The sequence below is a fragment of the Quercus robur genome, chromosome 2 (assembly GCF_932294415.1).
Source record: "Quercus robur chromosome 2, dhQueRobu3.1, whole genome shotgun sequence".
Taxonomy (NCBI): domain Eukaryota; kingdom Viridiplantae; phylum Streptophyta; class Magnoliopsida; order Fagales; family Fagaceae; genus Quercus; species Quercus robur.
Window position 1 is genome coordinate 35,714,288 of NC_065535.1, and position 19,698 is coordinate 35,733,985.

Consider the following 19,698-nt stretch of genomic DNA (forward strand, 5'->3'; position numbering starts at 1 on the left):
TGCTAGCGGAGTTAACCTTTCCAATAAACTAGAACCTTGTTCACAAAAGTTCTGACTGGGCTTTGACCATTGGCCCACACATGTACCACCAATGTAAACCATATAATTACCAGGAGCCTATGTAGCCCAAATATAAATTAGTAACAGTTACAAAGACAATCAGTACTACAACCAAGCCTTAATCCCAAAATTTTGGGGTCAGCTATGGATTATCAACAAACTAGTCAAGTATGGCACAAACATTCCTTTCCACCATTTTATTCTATTTAAAGGCATACTCTTGGTTACCTCCTTAATTGATGTGCTTTTTTACTTCTACTAATGCCATTCTAGGTCTTTCTCTACCTATCTTCGTTCTCTCAATTTGAATCAACTCACTCATTCTCACTGGTGCATTAATCGCTCTCCTCTATCAAACTTTTTTTTTTGACAGGACCTCTACCAAACTATATCATAGACAATCAATCTTTCCTTTTAGATTATTACATTGCAACCCACTAGAATTTGCACTCAGTAGTATTGGATTGTCTGTAAGGTGTATGGCTGTTAAGAAACTTTTTTTTTTTTAATGAAAACAAAATGATAAGATGGAACAAGCTACAGAACCATTCATTCCCATATTCCTCCAGAAATTTTCAGACTGCTGCCTTTTAAGAGTTCAAGGCAAAAATTGTAATGCTTTGCTGAAGGTGAATTATAGAAAATAATGTGACTTTGGGCCTACCTCGAATTAGCCATAGATTTTTTCTCTGTTATCCTGTTTTCTTTTGTGTTTTTTTTTTGCTTCCTTTGTTGTTTTCTTTTTCAATATGGGAGGCTCTGTGTTCTTCTTCGTTGAATCAAAAACCTTTGAGTTTACAGTTGAGGAAGGTGGTATGTTTTACCAACTTCGTATTTATGAGAGAGGTAGAGATTCTTTAAGATCAATTTTTATGGGAAAAGGATGTGCAAAGAGATTGCTGTTCAATGTGGAAGAACTGATCGCTGGACAGTCTCGTGGTCAGTTTGCGAAATCCTTCCGTGAGGGTGACAAATGTTTTATTCTTCAGTTGGGTTCCAACTCTTACTGCTTCTTCTTTGTAATTTCTGAATTCATTCATGGTCGCCATAAGGGTTCTATAGTGGTGCCAGAAGGGAAGTCGGGAAGTGGCTGGAGAGGTTTTGCTCCACCTGAGAAAGGCAACAGACCCGGAGTCTCTAGCTCCCAAGCAAGCAATCACAGGTTTTCCCAATAGAGATGCCTCTAAATCCTTTGCGTCGGTGGTGGTGGGGAATCGGAAATACAGCGGTGGCGGAGGAGATGAAGGAAAAAAATCTGTCTTGGTTCAAAATTCAAAACTAAGAGATTTCAGCCTCAAAAACCGTGATACCTGCAAGGATAGGCTCTTGTCAAATCTCAGCCGTAATAACCGTGTACCTGCAAGGATTGCATCTCGGGACAGAGGAAGCAACCAATGGCAACGATTTTGTCAACTATAAATGGAATTGAATGTAATGATGTAATATCTGAGTTGTCCTTGGATCTTTTTATGCGTTTAGAGTGTAGGCAAGATGGGAGATGGGATATTGTGTGGTTTGAGGTTAATGAAAAGGGCCCAAAAGAACATGGGCATAAAGGTAAGTGGGGGATTAGCTGGTCCAAGGCTTTTGAGGAGGACCCTTCGGTTGGCCAAGTTCCAAACCCACACCCAAAGCCCAACAACAATTATAACCCCAAACATAAAACTCTTTTTAAGTGGCAGCCCAAACCTTCCCAGCCCACTATTCCTCTCAACAATTATAATCTGACCCACCCACACTCTAAGCATTCCTTGCAAGTTCCTCCCTCTCACCCAACCACTTCAGCATCTATAAGTGCTTCTCTGGTGGGTAGCGATAAGTCCGAGGCTAAGCTAACTCCGACACACATGGTTCCGACATGCACCGAGAAGCTTCTCTCAGTGGTCAACGTCTCTGACGCTTCTGTGGCTGGGTCTCTGTGTTCCGATGCTTCCATGGATGAGCCTCTGTTTTCTGATGGTAATGTGGCCTTGCAACGTGACATCCAACAGATCATCCATGAGCATTCAGACAATGTCATCAAGAAATGGGGGAATTCTGAGCAGTGGGTTCTCGAATTGCGTGATGGGAGGAGGGTGGAAGTCCCGTTTCAAATCTCTTTGCCACCGGGAGAGGTAGTTGACGGAGTACTTCTTGAGAATGTAACTAGGAGTCCCTTGAAAGTGGTAATTCTCCCACCAGGACTTCACCTTGTCAAGAACCCCTCCGCCTTCAACCACATATTCTCAAAACGAAAAGGAATTCGCCCTTTTCGATGACTCCCACTCTCCAAAAGAATTGGAAAGTGATTAGATAACACTCTAGGCAGCCTTTTTTGGGAGAAATGTGTGAAATATTCTACCAATACCGGAGAGAAGAGAAACCGATCTATTCTAGAAGTTGAGGTAGAGTTAGACCATGTGAAAAGAACTCTCTCCAAAGGATTATCCATTAGCCCATGAAGAGATATAAAATCTGAAAAATCATACATGCAGCAAGTAAATCTTCCCACCCCTAACCTCTCCGATGGGAAGCGGATAACATTAAAATCACCTCCCAAACACCATAGCAAATTCCACCAACCGTTCAAGCCTGCCAATTCCTCCCACATAAATTGACGCTCTCTATTCAAATTTGGACCATAGATGCCTGTGAAAGCCCACTGAAATTGGTCACTGACGTTTTTGAACCTACAAGAAATCGAAAAATGCCCCACTGCTTCATCTATCTTTTCAACCACCCTTCTGTCCCACGAGCAGAATTCTACCAGAAGCACCCTCTAAACCCAAATATAACCAATCTATATAAGGACAACTCCATATACTTCTAACAAGTCCTCTTGTAACCCATTCCAATTTTGTCTCTTGCAAACAAACGATATCAGCTCTCCAAATATGTAATAAATTACGAATCTTGAACCGTTTTTCCTTCTCATTCAATCCTCTAACATTCCAAGATAAAATCTTCAAATTCATTGGGAAATAATTAGAGCCCTTTCCTTACCGTTACCAATGTGCCTTGTTGAAGTTGAACCATAATTGACAGAGCTAAATAAACCCCTCAATTCCCTTATTCCTTTCCTCCCTAAGCTCTTCACGGTTTGTTCAATTTTTTCCTTAAAAGCCCTCTACTGTAACTCAACTTCAACAGCCAACAAAAAATTGGTTGTTGGCTCTTCCAAACCTTTGAGGGATGTCCCAAGAAAGTCATCAACCCACTGAATTTTTCCTGAAACCATTCTGAGTAATTGTCCTTACCTAGCAAATTCTTCACAACCAGAGTTGCTGACCCATCACCATTATCCATAGGCAAAGAGTAAGCTAGTGGTTCAACAGTTAGAGGAAGCGAAGGTACAGTACACTGAAAAGCATCCTTGGAGCAGATATCTGAAACCCAGTCCTCCACAACAACATCCTCCCCTTTTTCCTACTCTAAAATCGGATCTAAAACAATGGAATGAATCAGATTTTGGCAACATCTCAGCCAAGAAACAACAATTATGGAGTAAGTTGAATGCTTTGGATGTAAAAGAGGACAATCAACCTCTTTTAGAGGAGGAAAAATTGGAAAAGAGAATCCTTTCGCGCTGATCTTGAGAAGATAGCCTTGTTAGAGGAGATTAGCTGGAGGCAAAAGTCCAGAGTGTTGTACTTAAAGGAGGGCGACTCCAATACGAGGTTTTTTCATAGGATGGCCAAGGGAGGTAGAGTTACTTTAATTAAAAGCACTCTCTCTAACCTTCCTACTTATTTTCTTTCTTTATTCCATATTCCTGCTTCGATGGCCAACCGAATTGCAAGACTTCAGAGGGACTTTCTATGGGGTGGCCTAGGGGATGAGCCCAAATTTCATCTTTTTAATTGGTCTACGGTTTTGGACTCCTCTCTCTTTAGGTGGTTTAGGGATTAGGAACCTAAGAACCTTCAATGTAGCTTTATTAGGGAAGTGGTTATGGAGATTTGGGCAAGAAAGTGAGGCTCTATGGCATCAAGTGATAGAGGCGAAGTATGGTTGTGATTGGGATGGTTGGTGTTCTAGCTCTTTCTTTGGTCCTTATGGAGTTAGTTTGTGAAAAAATATTAGAAGGGGGTGGCCCTCATTATCTCGGTTTTTTCTGTATGAAATTGGAGATGGATCAAAAGTGCGGTTTTGGCTAGATAGATGGTGTGGATCATCTCCTCTCGCTGACTGCTATTCTAATTTATATAAGATTTGTCGAAACAAAGAGACAAGTGTGGTTGATCTAATGAGGTACTCCAATGGAGTCCTTCATTGGGAGATGCATTTTTGTAGGGATGTTCATAATTGGGAACTGGAAGCTTTCTGGAGCTTCATAGATACCATTTATAGCACTCCTATAAGGGGGATTGGAGAGGACAAGAGATGTTGGCTAACTTGTAAGAGTAAGGGGTTTATGGTTAGTGCGTACTACCATCTTCTAGTTGGCCATAGTGATCAGTTTTTCCTTTGGAAAAGCATTTGGAAGCAGAAAATTCCCTCTAGAGTGGCTTTCTTTGTTTAGACCGTTGCCTTGGGGAAATGTTTGACAATTGACAATTTAAGGAAAAAAAAAGGTTTGCATTTTGGATTGGTGTTATATGTGCAAGTGTAACAGTGAAACCGTTGACCATCTATTCCTTCATTGTCCAATTGCTCTGGAGTTGTGGGATATGGATTTTGGTTTATTTGGAGTTTGTTGGGTTATGCCAATGTCTATCGTTGAGCTTTTTGCTTGCTGGCAAGGTCAATTTAGTCGCCATCGCAATGGAGATATATGGATGGTTGTTCCTCATTGTTTGATGTGGTGTATTTGGAAGGAAAGAAATAGTAGGTGTTTTGAAGACAATGAGCGTTCTATGCCTGATCTCAAGCTTCTTTTTTTCAGAACCTTATTGGACTAGTTCTCAATGTGGAGAAACCATCCTTTTTCTTCTTTTTTGGATTTTCTTGATTTATGTAATTTTTGTATTTGATTTGTACACCCCTGTATACTTCCTCTATACTTGGGTGTCTCTCTTTCGTTATCAATAAATCCTTATTACTTATAAAAAAAAATGTGACTGTGGGTCTCCATTGGTAAAATGTTGTGAATTGAAGTTTGCATAGACTTGGAATTTGGATCAGCAAAAGAGGGATATAGACTCAAATTAACCCAAAAAACATTTCTTAAGCCTTGGAAGAACAGAATTACATTTGGAGGGCTGAGCCATTCAATACCAGATTAACAAACAGGGAAGCCAATTGTTTGGCATCTAACTAGTACCAACACCAACAAACAAAACCTTTAGTAGAAGGTAACAACAGGTGTAAAATCAAGCATATTTAGGTCAAAAGACTGAGACATCCAACAGTACACCATAAGGGAATAATTAAGGAGTAAAAAGATGAGAAAGAGAAAAGCTAATCTTAGTGACAAACCTTAAATCAAGAGAAAGATGGATGCATTAACTGAAAGCTCACTAAGAAAACAGATAAAGTTTAAAAAATAAAAAAATAAAAAAAGGGAAGAAAAAGACAAAAGAAAGAGGCAAATTTGACACAGTGCAAACCTTGGAGGAAAACAAGGGGCAACATAGTCATAAATATCTCCGAGCTCTTCTCCAATCTGAATGTCAAAAAAGAAACAACCAACATTATGAATGAAACAAAAATCTAAATCAGGTTTTTTTAAGGCTCATAATAGTAATTGAATACTGTAATCATTATTTCTAATGCTACCTAGCATGAAAAGAATGAAACAAAAATCTAAATCAAATTTTCTACAAGCTCATAATAGTAATTGAATAATGCAATCATTATTTCTAATGCTACCTACCATGAAAAGAGCAAAGCCATGTGTTGTATGTTCCCTAATGATGCTAATTTGTTATTCATTGCCTACTGTTCATTTGAAGAAAAATTCACAAATTCAAGTTTTTTTATGCATAAAAATCTGATCAACTTATTGAAGCTAAGGAGCTTGCTCTATATTGGGCAAGGTGACAAAGAAAGAAAGGACAGCAAGGATTATTCAGAATTCCAATAGACAGCAGGATATTGAAAACAAACTCGAGTACAAGTTGTCTTCCAACATGCGGAGAAATAATGTGGAACACAATCTGAAAATGTATAATAAAGAAATAATGTTTGTATAGCTATATTGTTCAAGTGGTGATATGGCAGCCTACTTTATTTTTAGGTTATTTAAGGATATTTGCTTCTGAATTATTTTTATTACATACAACTAGGATTAGTCTAAATCAAGGGACATGATTATTTATTTTTAGGGATGAAAAATTTTATGTTCTTATCAATAAGAGATTATGATATCTTTGTAAGAAAACTTATCTTATAACTAACTTAAAACTCTCTGACATAATAATTTACATGCACAAACACACACACACGTGCACACACGCGTGCGCATATATATCTAAACAAACACACACACACACACATGAATGTGTGTCCACTCAATAGTACATACACTAGTACTTTGGTTTGATAAAGAAAAAAAAAATACAGAAAAATTCTTTTCTTCAGTCTCCACCTAGAAGTAGAGCACAAAAATATAAATATTGTAAAGTTAAGTTATACTTACTGTTCGAGCTTCCTCCAACGCTGCTTTAAGGTCCTCAAAAACAAGCTAATGCACATATTACTGTCAGAATAAGAGATACTTAACATTTCAATTTTTATATAACAGAGCAACCATTAAAGGAATACCTCTGTCAGAAGTTTGTTAAATCGTCCTTCAACAGTCTTCCTTATTTGCTCATAACATTTATCCTTATAGCCTTTTTCCTGAACCTTCAATTTCTGCTGTGGTGTTATATTTTTTGAAGCAACTTTTACATTGGTTGACTTCCTGCAGGAAATAAGAAAAAAGTAACAAAACTATATGTGCACCTTAAAAAATAAGGTTGTGATATAAAGTTTAAGAAAGCTTCTGTGACAGACTATACACAATATGAATATAAGGAACCGTGACTTGAAATCACAATCAAACTTCAAGGTGAAAAAAAGTAACTGAAATAGAAAATTAATTCAAAATATTTACTTGGCAGTTCTACGAGGATTTGCAATTGATGCCAGTGCCCCAACTCCCTCGGCCTCAGCGGCTTCCTCAGCAAGTTGTTGATCAAGGATTTCTTGCATTTCAACAACCCTAGAAGGGATAGAAACAGAAGAGGAAGATGATTATACACTACAAGACTAGCACAAGAGTGAAATGAACCAAAATGACCTAAATAAAAACTCCTTCCATCCCAAATTCTAATTTCTTTATTCCACTTTTGGACATCCCAAAATGTAGTCCTCTTTGAAAAATCAATAGATAAATTTCCTAACTTACCCTTTACTTTATTTAAAAAGTCAATATACTTCCTTCACTAGTATTAAATTAATGAGGGTTGTTTTGAAAATTTGTTCCTTTTATATAAAAAAGACAACGCATTAAATGATGTTCACTTACACCCTCCAATTGTTACATACAAGAAAAGAGGGAATCGATAAAATCTGCAACAGCACTCAGGCAAAAATAAAGATGGCCAACAAATGAATACATCTATGACTCTTAGGCATTACCACTATACCCCGAACAGCAAAAATAAAGCGAACAACTCATAAGAAACTGTGCAATAAATTAGCATATGGTCCACTGTTGCAATAACAATAGTGATACCTCTTTTAATTACATTATGCCCCATCAAAATCTTCCCCAAAGCCATTTTCTCTAAGAAAACAACTTTTTTCTTAGGAACCTTTGTACACCCTACACTCTTACATGGAAATTGCATGTTAATGGTGGTTGACTAGTACTTGTGCAACTTTCTGGGCATCTCCCATTCCTGTTTTTGTGTGGCATCTTTTTTTTGATAAGTAACAAAATTTTATTGATAAAAAAGAGAGGAAGCCCCTGTTTACCGAGGTGTACTTGGGGAGCAGAACGATCAAGTTTTCAAATTACAATTCCCAAGCAAATCTAAAAGGTTAGAACAGAGAAGAGTTGCAAAGGCTACACTCCAATCCAGAAAAAAAAAAAAAAAAAAAAAAAAAAAAAAAAGAGAGAGAGATAGAGAATTAATTTCAAGGATGGACCGTTCACAACCCTCGAAACATCTCGTATCCCATTTTTGCATGGCATCTTATGGATGGCCTGATACCCATCAAAAGAAAAAGATATGCAGGGTGAGTCTATCACGTTGAAAGCCCATGAGGCAATGACTCACAAGAGGGTGCATTTAACAAAGGAAAAAGTTTGACTCCAAACATGTTTAGAGCCTTGGACTCCAACCACCAATAGAAATATGACGTGTACCATTATATGCAATGCACAAGACTCACTTGGTTGGTTGGGTTAAGTGAGTCATGTGCATTGCACATGACAAGGACTAATGCCATCTTTGCATTGGTGATTGAAGCCAAACTATGTCCTTTAAAAAATAAAATAAAAAACCTGGGTCAAAAAGTCAAAATCCCAAATGATAACTCCAAGGTTGCAAAGTCCCCACTCTGGACCAAATCATCCCAAAATCTAAGTGAGACCCACTCTACTAACATAAGCCAGTTTCCTAAATTGGGGTTTCAGATAGGGGCATAATAGTTTAATTGGTTTTTCAGATAGAGGTATAATAGTTTAATTATGATGTGAGGAGCAAAAGGGAAGGAAGAAAAGGGAAATCAGAAATGATGAGGGGTTGGGGAGGAAGAAGAGGGACATCTAGATGTAAGAAGGGTTTTATGCACGTTGAAGGAGTCCAGAGCATTTTTCCGGTGTTTCTGGGTTTAAGGGTTTTTTTTTTAGGGGGGTGGGGGGTATGGAATATACAGGGCCTCTCAAGGGGATTGATATGGAATTTTTAAAAAAAAAATTGATAGGTAATAAGACATTTATTGAAAAAAATTGAACATCATGTTCACAATGATGAACACTCTGAACAAGAAACAAATACAATCTAATCAAGAACTAAAGGAAATAGAGACTAAGAATTCATATAAAGAAATATAATTTGTACACCCCCAAATACGAGCCCAATGAAACTAAGTACCAAAGAGGAGGGATTTTAGGTGATCTAATGTTCTCTCCTTTTCTTCAAAAATGCGGGTATTGCGTTCCTGCCAAACTAACCACATTAAATATGCCGGGACCATATTCCAAATGGTTGAAAGATGCTTTCCAAACCAGTTTCTCTAGATAAAAAAAAAAGAGCTAACTGACCTCGGTATTACCCACTAGATCCCAAACACTGCAAAACTTTAAATTATTTTCTATAAATTTTCTATTACCTATAAAAAAAAATGCACATGTCATTCTCCAAAGGGGATTGATACCTAATTTTCAACTGGTATATAATTTTATATTATTTTTCTATTTTTTAATAAAATCTTCTATGATTCTTAAAAACAAAAGGCACATCATTTTTTTAATTAAAAAAAAAATTAGTATTACCAAATTAACCCCACAAAACTAGTTTAGGAAGAATGAGAGGAAAGAAAGAAAGCAAGTCAAAACAAAATCCAAAAATAATATACAAGATTATATATAAGAAGATAAAGACTAAGGATGTTCATCGCAGACATACCTTAAAGCACGAACCAAAGTTTGTGGGCTGCAAAAAAGATCAGACATAAAACAATTAAATGATCATCAGAAGAATCACAAAGCAAATTCCATATGTAACTTAAGCAATAATGATTTTGAAGCATGTGTACCAAAAAGAGAGGAAAATAAATCCATAACAAAATGATACCCTTCAACTCCGAAGACGCATGGCAGGGGGGGGTGGGGGGAGAAGGCAATTATTAGAAGGCAGGGCCTTTTTTGGTTGGACCACTACTCAGAGAATAGATTTTGGTCATACTGGTGCAGCATGCCTAACAAAGATGCTAAAGCAGTTACAATTCACGTATCTATAGGAGATTAAACATGTGACATAACCATCCAACCCTTCTTTATGAAGGAAATGCCATTTGATCAAAAGAACATTAACAAGCTTACTCTATCCCAAAATAAATGTCTTCGTTTGAAATGACACAATGTCTAATGACCAAGAAAGAGACCATTAACAACCTTAATCCTCCATTCCAATTTAAATGTCATAGTTTGAAATGAAACAATGTCTAATAACCAAGAAAGAGGATAATAACCTTACCAAAATGCCTGAAGGTGAAATGAATTTTGTTTTTAATAAGGGAAAATATGGGAGTCTTAAGTTAAAAATGCTTTTTATTTTTGGAAGTGAACATTCCTTTTAGAGAGGCATGTAAAGACCTTAATATGGTTTTGATTGAACTAGAGAAAGCATATGATAGGGTCCCTAGGGGGGTTATGGGGTGGATTTTGGAAAAGAAATGAGTCCCTCTGAAATATATTAAGTTGATTAAGGATATGTATGACGGAGCTATAACTAGTGTGAGAACAAGTGGAGGAATCACAAGTGAGTTTCCTATCACTCTAGGTTTGCATCAAGGATCAACACTAAGTCCATGTCTCTTTGCACTAGTGATGGATGAGCTCACTAAATCAACACAATAAGAAGTCCTTTGGTGTATGCTTTTTGTAAATGATATAGTTTTAGTGGATGAAACTAGAAGTGGAGTTAATACCAAGTTACAAATTTAGTGAGAAGCTCTAAAATATAAAGGCTTTCAATTAAGTAGGACTAAAACAGGGTACACGGAATGTAAATTTTGTAAAAATAGAAACAAAAACGAAGAGACAAAAAGACTTGATGGTCAAGTGATACCAAAGAGTGACAACTTTCAATATCTTGGATCAATAATTCATAAAGATGGAGAAATTGAAGAGGATGTGATGTAAATCATAGGATAAGAGTAGGGTGGATGAAGTGGAAAAGTGCATCACGAATATTGTGCAATCATAGAATACCTTTTAAGTTAAAGGGAAAATTTTATAAGACTGTTATATGACCAGCTATGCTCTATAGAGCTGAATGTTGGGTTGTTAAGATGCAACATATTGATAAAATGAGTATGGTTGAAATGAGAATGTTAAAATGGATAAATGGATATACACAGAACGATAGAATTCAAAATGAGGAAATTCACTTAAAGATACGGATAGCCCCTATTGATGAAAAGATGAGGGAGAGTTGTTTAGGATGGTTTGGTCATGTTCAGAGGAGAGCACCTAATGCACTGATAACAAAGAGTGAGTTAATCCAAGTTGTGGGAATTTTTAAAAAAAAAAAATGTAGAAGACGACCAAAAATCACATTAGTAGAATTAATAAAAAATGACATGTTAATTAAGGAAGTAACAAAGAGTATGACTTTAGATGGAATAGAATGGAGAAAAAGATAGATGTAGCCAACCCTAACTAATTTGTTGAGAATCCATAGCTAACCCCAAAAATTCAGGACTAAGGCTTTGGTGTTACTATTTGTTTTTATTAATGGAAGCAAACACTACTTTTAGTGCATCCCAAAATGGAAAGCAAGATCCTCAATATGGGACAGAGGAAGCAATTAATAATTTCGTTAAAAATAATATATATTTTTAGATTAATTATGATTAAATGGTTGCCTATATGAGCTAGTTAATACAATCATTAAAATGGGCATGAGGGACTGCAGCAGTTGTACATGAAGTATACGAAATGCTAGTAATTCATCTAAGCTAAGCATATTCTTCTGCTTAGAAAATCTAGCCCAAATAAACATGAAATCACAAAAATGATCAACAGCCTAAACCAGGAAAAATAAAATAAAAATAAAAGCCAATCAGTCTCCACGCCAAATATCAACCCAAAACTGTATCACAGCCATCGACTTTCACATTTTTAAAGCTTAAGCAACATAAGCTTTAGTATTCGGCTACTTGCTGCACAAAATTGCGAGATCAAACAGATCTCTCACTACATTGGGCCTAATTTTGGTCATCAATGCAGTGTGCCATTCTCAATGGTCTCCCTAAAAAATTAGTTGCCTGTATATCAAATGTACGCCACCTTCAAGCAGAGAAATTTAAAATACTATATATGTTTACCACCTCTGGCCCCACATGCATCTCAATTTTACTTTTTTCTTCCTTGGGTGGGGCAATGATGGAAGAGAAAGATAGAGATGACTCTTAGCAAGCCAGAGATAATTGCTAACATGCTTATCATACTAATTTCTCAGCACATTTTTACTTTGTGGCATTTGCAAGTAAGATAAACTAGAAGGCAAGTAAATACCAATAAGCATTTCCAAAAACGTGGATCAAAGCCAAATCTCAGGCCAGTTCAAACCACCAAACACAAAGTATTATATCAAATCTCAAGTATTACATAATTTATAAAGGTTGAATAAGTACAAAATCAATATCAGAAAGAACCTCATTAAAGTTTGGTGCAAGAAATAAAAAGAATTTCATATGGCAAAAGGTACTATCACAAATTCCAGGTTTTTCCAGATTGGAAAAAAAAATGTACCTTTCCTTAGAAAGTTTATAGAAGTTGGAAATATGACCCCATAATATCTTCTCAAACGTCTCCCAAGTCTGATCTACATCTTCAAAATATTCTCTGGTTCATGTTCCAAATAAGAAAGAGAGAGAGAAGTCACTAAGCCTCAGAGTAGCATTAACCAAAAAAAATTATGGAAATAAAATTATTGAAGTTAAAGGTTAATATTAAAGGCATCATCATCAAAAAGCCAATTTCTACTTTCTACACTAAGGTTGTTCTTGCAGCCAAAAAAAAAAATCATTCACATTTTCAAAGTAATTAAATGTTGACTACATCAAAGACAGATAACTTGAACTTTAATTTATAAAAATAAAAGCACCAATGCTGCTTTGAACCAAGAATTAAAAACCACCAATCATCAGCAACTCCAGATTAAACTAGCCACTCAATTGCATCTTTAACGTCAAGCTCATTGATACAATCATTAAAAAAAATTTTAATTCGGATGTAGAGTCATAGTAATTGCCACAACAAGAATTTTCCCAATCCTCATAAATAGGCTATAGTATTAAAATTGAAAAATATCAAAGAATTGCTGGAAAACTGGCAAGTACTGACAGCTTACAATTAACTTAACATTTTTTTCCCCTGTTCTGCTAAATAGTACCCAATAAGTATAAGTAACTTTTTGTCTAGGACAAAAGTTATATACAGTAACTTGGATCCTGTTCCTTAGGTACCCCTTTTAAGTTTTAGACATCTGTCAATTTTAAACATCTCACCAAACGTTGTTTAAAACATAATCTTTTTCCATTTTCTTTCTCTCTGGTTCGCATCAGTTCTCTCTCTCTCTCTCTCTCTCTCTCTCTCTATGTGAAAACCCAATGGCTTCAGATATCTCCACATCTCAAACTGAATAAGAAATTTGGCTTCAATAGTCAACAATCCTTTTGTAATCCTTCAGATTTGGTCCATTGCAAGCTTGAAATCTGCCAGGCCTTCCAACTTGTTAGCTGCATTGGTCATTCCTTCAATTCTTTTTTTTTTTTTTTGATAGGTAAGAAAAATTTTATTAAAAGAGAAAAAGCAAGAAAACAATACAAGATTCACGATAATGAACAAATAGAAAGGAGGGAAAAGAGCAGCAAACAGGCATTAAGTTAGACTAAGAGACAAAAGAAAATCCGTGGAAGTAGAACAATCCGAAAGGCCCCAACACTGAGACCAATCGAAGAGGGTCCATTTGCATAAATCTAGCAACTGATCCAATGATATCGCCCTATCCTCAAAAGAACGCTGATTTCGTTCAACCCAAATATTCCACATTAAACAACCTGGAACCAAATTCCAAATATCAGAATTATGTTTCCCAAGCCACTAATACCAACAAAAAAGTAAGTCTATAATGGAACCTGGCATGACCCAATCAATCCCAAACAGCCGAAGCATATACATCCACAGATAATGAGCAACGGGACAAGAAATCAGCAGGTGATCCATAGATTCCTCATTACAGAAACACATACAACAACGATTTACCAAAGTTCGGCCTTAGAGCATAAGATTATCCAAAGTAAGGATCTTACTCCGCAAATATAATAAATTGGCCAGTGAAAGACATCCATTAGAGGTGGTAAGGCAATTTTTGTGATAGTTTCTCTGGTGCCGTCAATGGGAGCTTCTAGAGTTGAAATTGTCAGTCCAATGAGAGAATTAGAAACAGAGTTCAAGGAACCATGAAGTTTTTGTACAGCAAAGCTCATCTCTCCAACCAAGAAATATATTTTGGATAAAAATTGAAGTCAAAGCGTTTCATAATTTCAAAAACAAACCATGGGTGGATTTTACGGAAGCGATTTCTTCTTCAGATGAGTGTGAGAAGTCTGAATAAATCTAAAGTCATTGGATTTTTATGTGTTAGGGAGAAAAATAAAAGTAAAAGAGAGGGGATGTTTAAAATAGACAAATGTCTAAAATTTAAGAGGGGTACCTAAAGAACAATACCCAAGGTACTGTATCTAAGTTTTTCCCTTTTGTCTACTAATGTCGAATGATAATTGCTGGAGCTGTTTCTTTCTTATTCTTCTACAAATTAAACTAACTTTGGCTTGACATATATAATCTCCTATAATTGTATTTATCAATATTAACATGTGAAGGAAATACAAATGAAAATAAATCACCCAGTTTTGAAACTTTTGATTTTCTGTTACTGTTCACTTATTAGAATCACCCCAAGCTTTAAACAGATTGTGAGCTTGTAGGAAAGTATCATTGTAGTTGGGTGAATATGACAAATAAATAGAAGTTGACGGGGAGGGATGCATAGAGCCTCTGTTGATAGGAATGACAAAAAGGGATCCGCTGGCCCCTACTAGCACCAGTCAAGAATGTGACAAAGAACTTTACAAGACAATACAGACCTTAGTCTGCCAACCTCTTCCTTGTGAGATGCTGCAGCTGCTAATGCAAACCTCCGCTTCCCATCAAGAGCTGTTAACCTCTAAGACAAATTTAAGGATGAAATCCAAAGAAAGTGTACATAAGATAAATATAATAAGAAAGAAAGTGTACTCATACACTATAGTATTTGAATTTAGTTCCAAGTAATGATAAGTACATAAGAAAGATAACTATTACCTCATAAGTGTTAACAAGTTCCTTATCATCGCTCAAAGAATCCCGTGCTTCGGCTGCTTCAACAGAAATGGACATCATGCCCTCAACATCCTATCAAAAGATCAAGACGTCAGCTAGCAGCAACCACACCGCAAAGTAGAAAAAACAAACCATTAGATTCTAAAGCTTCATGCCTCTAGATTTAAAACATAAATAGGCATGCTTCACAAAAAATCAAAAACATGAATAGTCAATGGCCTCTTGGTCCACTGGCTATTCCAATTCCACTTGATTGCTGATTAGTTGCATGGGACTGGTGGGGTTCGAACACAAGTGCTGAAACACCACAGGAGTTACTGGAACCACTGGGGTTTTTCTTGAGCCCCAAGATAGAGGGGAAATTTTGAAAATGGAACAATATAACTCCTTTTCCAGAGTGTACAAATTGTATAGATAAACTAACACACACACACACACACAGACATAATAGTCAGGAAAAAAAGCTTATTCAACTCAGCCGAACATACCCACCTTCAAGGTTGTATTTAAGTTGTTCCTTGCATTGCTAAGGAGCTTTATTTGATCATGGTTTTCAATTAAGTTTTGGCATTCTTGACAAAGCCTGATGCACAAGGCAATAATATTAACCACAAAGTCAGATACGTAAATATTGCAATGGAAGTTTACAAATAGGATGCCAAATTAAACCCCTTATAATGTTAGAACACCCCCTCAATATATCTCATCAACAACGTACTTTTCAATAGAAACAAAGTTTTCACGGAGATGGTCTATTGTCTTCTCAGATGAGGAAAGAGATTCCAGCCCAGCTTGTGCCTGTTCAACCTGCAGAGTCAAAGAAGTATCATGTAAGCGCATTGAAATATGAGACTTGTTAAGCTTCCTCAACTCTGTAAATGTCTCTGTATAGAACATAAGAGAAAAGACACGGTTGAAAATAATTATGACAGCAACTTTCCCCACGAAAAGGAATGGAATTTGTGTATAAACCTGCTCTGCAACCATTGTACTAAGCTGTGCATCATTTGCCTGTCAATAAAAACAATAGCAACATTCAGAGTTGACAATCTAAAGGTTAATAAAGAAAGTCATTGAAATAAAAGCCAATATAACACCTTTTCTAACTACGATTATACTTTAACCAATTTTTTAAAACATCGCTTTTCCAAGTACAACTGTATCTCGACCAACTTTCACAAATAAGCAAATAAACTTCCAACAAAAACTATGTCCAAACTATAACAAACTAAGAAAAGTGCTAGCCAAATTTGCGGTTACACCCCAAAAGAAATAGTCAAGTTGCAATTGAGCTTCTTGTAATCACTTATAAATCCAAGATCCACCTAGTAAACACCCAATGTAGGACTTAGCACATGCCCGCACAACACACACTCATACAATCCAATTCAATTAAAAATATACACAAAATGGGGTATCACAATCTCCCCCACTTAAATTTCTAATGTCCTCATCAGTGCTCACGTTGTGCTATAGTGCTTTTGAGCCACATGGCATTACCATTTGCTCTAATACAATTTATAATGACATGAGGAAAGTGCTAACCACATCTACGCTTATACCCCAAAAGGACTAATCAAGTTAAAATTTGGGCTCCTTGTAGTTGTTACCCATTCTATGCCCGATGTGGGACTCATCATACACCCACACAACACACTCAAACAATTCAATCCAATTAAATCCACACAATTTAGGGTATCCCAAAAACGTGCTCTAATCAGCTTTTTTTAAATAAACAAATAAAATCCGATCCCAATGTTTTTCCATAAACCCACTCCATAGGCACCTCCAACACCAGCAATATTAATCACTGTCCATCCTACCTGCCTTCATAGATGATATCATTCATTCAAATATCCCCCACAACCTTTTATCCAATAACAATAATGCTTGATTGAAAACATGACGGTTTCCGATACCCGAAATCCATTTGGTAAAATGGGAAGACACCTTTACCAGTTCACCAAATGATATTTGAATTCATATCCTAGGTAAGCTCAAGAAAATATCTTTGCAATTTCTCGATTCTATTTTCAATAGGATAGGTATAGAAAAGAGGTGAGAAATGTGTGGGCCAACTCAATAAACTGCCCTTGATCAAAAGTCACCCTTTAATCTTTCAACAAATACAGTTTCTTTCAACTCAATATCTTTTTGCTTTTCAATCACCCTATCCCCTGGATATGTTGTTACTAGTAATGAACACCTTGTTTGTCAACTTTGAAAGGCTTTGTATGGTTTGAGGCAACCTCCTCATGTATGGTTTGACCTATTTTCTACCCTTGATAGCAGATTTCTCCGATCCAGCTCTTATAACCTTCCATAGGCTACACCCATAAGGCCTTACCACCAAGCATGTGGTCCAACCACCCCATGCTTACCCATATCTTACACCAATTAGACATCTTTGAAAGCTTTACCTTTCCTCAACAAACCTCCATAAACACCTAATAAGAAAAGCTTGATTAAAGGTTATCAAGTTCCTCACTCCCAGAACACCAAATTTTATAGGTAAAATCAACCTAATGAAAATTGAACTCCTTTATTTGAACCTTCTCCATCCTATTAAGTTATTAACTACATGCATGGGAATATTACTTGCAAAAAAGTAACAAAGCATTGCTCAAAATCTCACAGTTGACATACAAAATGCTATTCACTTCTTCCATTTCTCACCAACCAATCAAAAAATTCATTTGCTATTAAAGAAATGAATTTCCTTTCTTGAACTAGTCATTAAGGAAACAACCTCACCAATTCCAGATATAGAGAAATTTGAAGAGAAGTATTATTGACCAATATTTTCTGGGAAAAAGTGTCCCAAAAAACATTTTCCGGGAAATGTTCTGATAATATTTTCCAAGGAAAAACCACAAACTAAGTGCCTCAAACATCAAAAAAAATTAAGTTGTGAAAGTGGGTGTGTTTGCCTTAAAACTCTGCAAGACTAAAAAAACTGTAAAAGTTGCTAGGATCACCATCAATCCAAATAGAAACTATACATGTTGAAATACAAAGTAAATCTGTAATCTCTAATGGTCTCCAAAACTTAAGACACCACACAATTGACTTAATCAGCTCTTTAAGATCCACCCCACACAAACTCCAAACACAACTTCAATCTACTATTCAAACACCTATTACCCACTAACACCAAATCCATAATTTGACTACATCTCCAAGTAGCTTTTGCAATTTATTAGCTGGTACTTCAGCAAGAAATTTGTAAACACTACTAGCCAAATTTTTGTTAATTGACAAGTTTTGAACCTGCAACCTTACTTTCCACCTATACTTGTGGGAAGAGGAAGTGACATTTGAGTCAGAGCACACTAGCAACACTACCCACCAAACTAGTAGGCCTAAAATCCTTAATATCTAAGGCAACAACTATCTTCAGGATAAGTCGGATTAAAGAAGCATTTAACGTAGTGCTACGCTCTTGATTTCAATAGACATCATATAGGCATCCCATTCCCACCCAAAGCAGGCAAATATATTTGTGAAATCAACCTATTTCTTCATTCACCTGCTATCGCTATGAAGGACAGACACTTCATTTGGAGTGTCATATCAATGTCATACCAGCCGTGTCATGTTATAATTTTTCAGAATTTGCTCGTGTCGTACCCATACCCATACCCATAACCATGTCTGTGCTTCCTAGGCCTATCATTTGATAAAAGATATACCATCAACAGACAAATATTCCCAATGAAGACCCAACAAATATTCTCCAATGAGAGAATTTGCAAACCAATGCAAGAACATTACATATCAATCAAACACATCTTATCTCTTCCATCATAACTAATTTCTCTCTGACTACAGTGATTGAATTTCATCAATTAAGTTGCAAAATCAGATTTCAACGCCTTCAATTTATGAACAAACAATAAACTAGGAAACCGTAGAATTAACCAAATTGTAACGCGATAGCTAGATAGATAGATAGATAGAGGAATGGAAATGGGACCTGCTGGCGAGTAATGTAATCGGCTTTGATGGATGCAATGGACTGAAGAAGCTCCGGCAGCGGCAATAGCTTCGCGACCTCGCGCACCGCCGACTCCTTCGCTTCCACACCCAGATCCTCCGCCATCATTTTTCCTATCTCGTGTCTACACACAAATCCGGTCTGTTTGTTTCTTCAAACATAAAAAATATATTGATGTCGTTTGAATTTTTTTTTTTTTTTTTAACATAAATATATTGACTTTTTAAAGAGTTTTATTTATTATTTTTTCAATAATTTGGGATCCAAACTCCAAAATAAAATTTTAAAAAAATTAAAATTAAAAATTTAAAGATGAAAAAAAAGTCTTTTAATAGGAAAATAGGTGTGGGTACCTAAGGCATGTTTGACAACGTCCTCGGAACAATGTTCTTGGCCGACCTCGGCATGCATGCAAAGAAGTAGTGTTTCACTACTTCTTCGCTTCAAAGCTTATAAGGTAGAAAGTGGGGGGGTTTTTATTCGATGTGGGACGACTAAGACTTTACATGCATGCCGAGGTCAGCTAAAGACATTGTCAAGCATGCCGAGGACGTTGCAAAGTATACCGAGGACGGCGAAGGATGTTGCATGCATGCCTAGGACGTTGCCAAGC

The 19,698-nt window shown here is 36.4% G+C and overlaps 1 protein-coding gene across 1 annotated transcript in view; it reads right to left on the minus strand.

Moving 5' to 3' along the window:
• Positions 1 to 19,258, minus strand: part of LOC126713519 (exocyst complex component SEC6) — a 45,743-nt gene extending 26,485 nt beyond the window's left edge. Inside the window, exons 1-12 of the mRNA XM_050413278.1 lie at positions 19,065 to 19,258; positions 16,061 to 16,099; positions 15,807 to 15,895; positions 15,581 to 15,671; positions 15,071 to 15,160; positions 14,854 to 14,933; positions 12,455 to 12,547; positions 9,603 to 9,629; positions 7,079 to 7,186; positions 6,745 to 6,886; positions 6,620 to 6,664; positions 5,589 to 5,644 (exon numbers count right to left, since the gene is read on the minus strand). Coding sequence (XP_050269235.1) covers positions 5,589 to 5,644; positions 6,620 to 6,664; positions 6,745 to 6,886; positions 7,079 to 7,186; positions 9,603 to 9,629; positions 12,455 to 12,547; positions 14,854 to 14,933; positions 15,071 to 15,160; positions 15,581 to 15,671; positions 15,807 to 15,895; positions 16,061 to 16,099; positions 19,065 to 19,193 — 989 coding nt within the window. The 5' untranslated portion in view covers positions 19,194 to 19,258. The remainder of the gene's footprint in view (positions 1 to 5,588; positions 5,645 to 6,619; positions 6,665 to 6,744; positions 6,887 to 7,078; positions 7,187 to 9,602; positions 9,630 to 12,454; positions 12,548 to 14,853; positions 14,934 to 15,070; positions 15,161 to 15,580; positions 15,672 to 15,806; positions 15,896 to 16,060; positions 16,100 to 19,064) is intronic.
• Between the last annotated feature and the right edge of the window lie 440 nt (positions 19,259 to 19,698).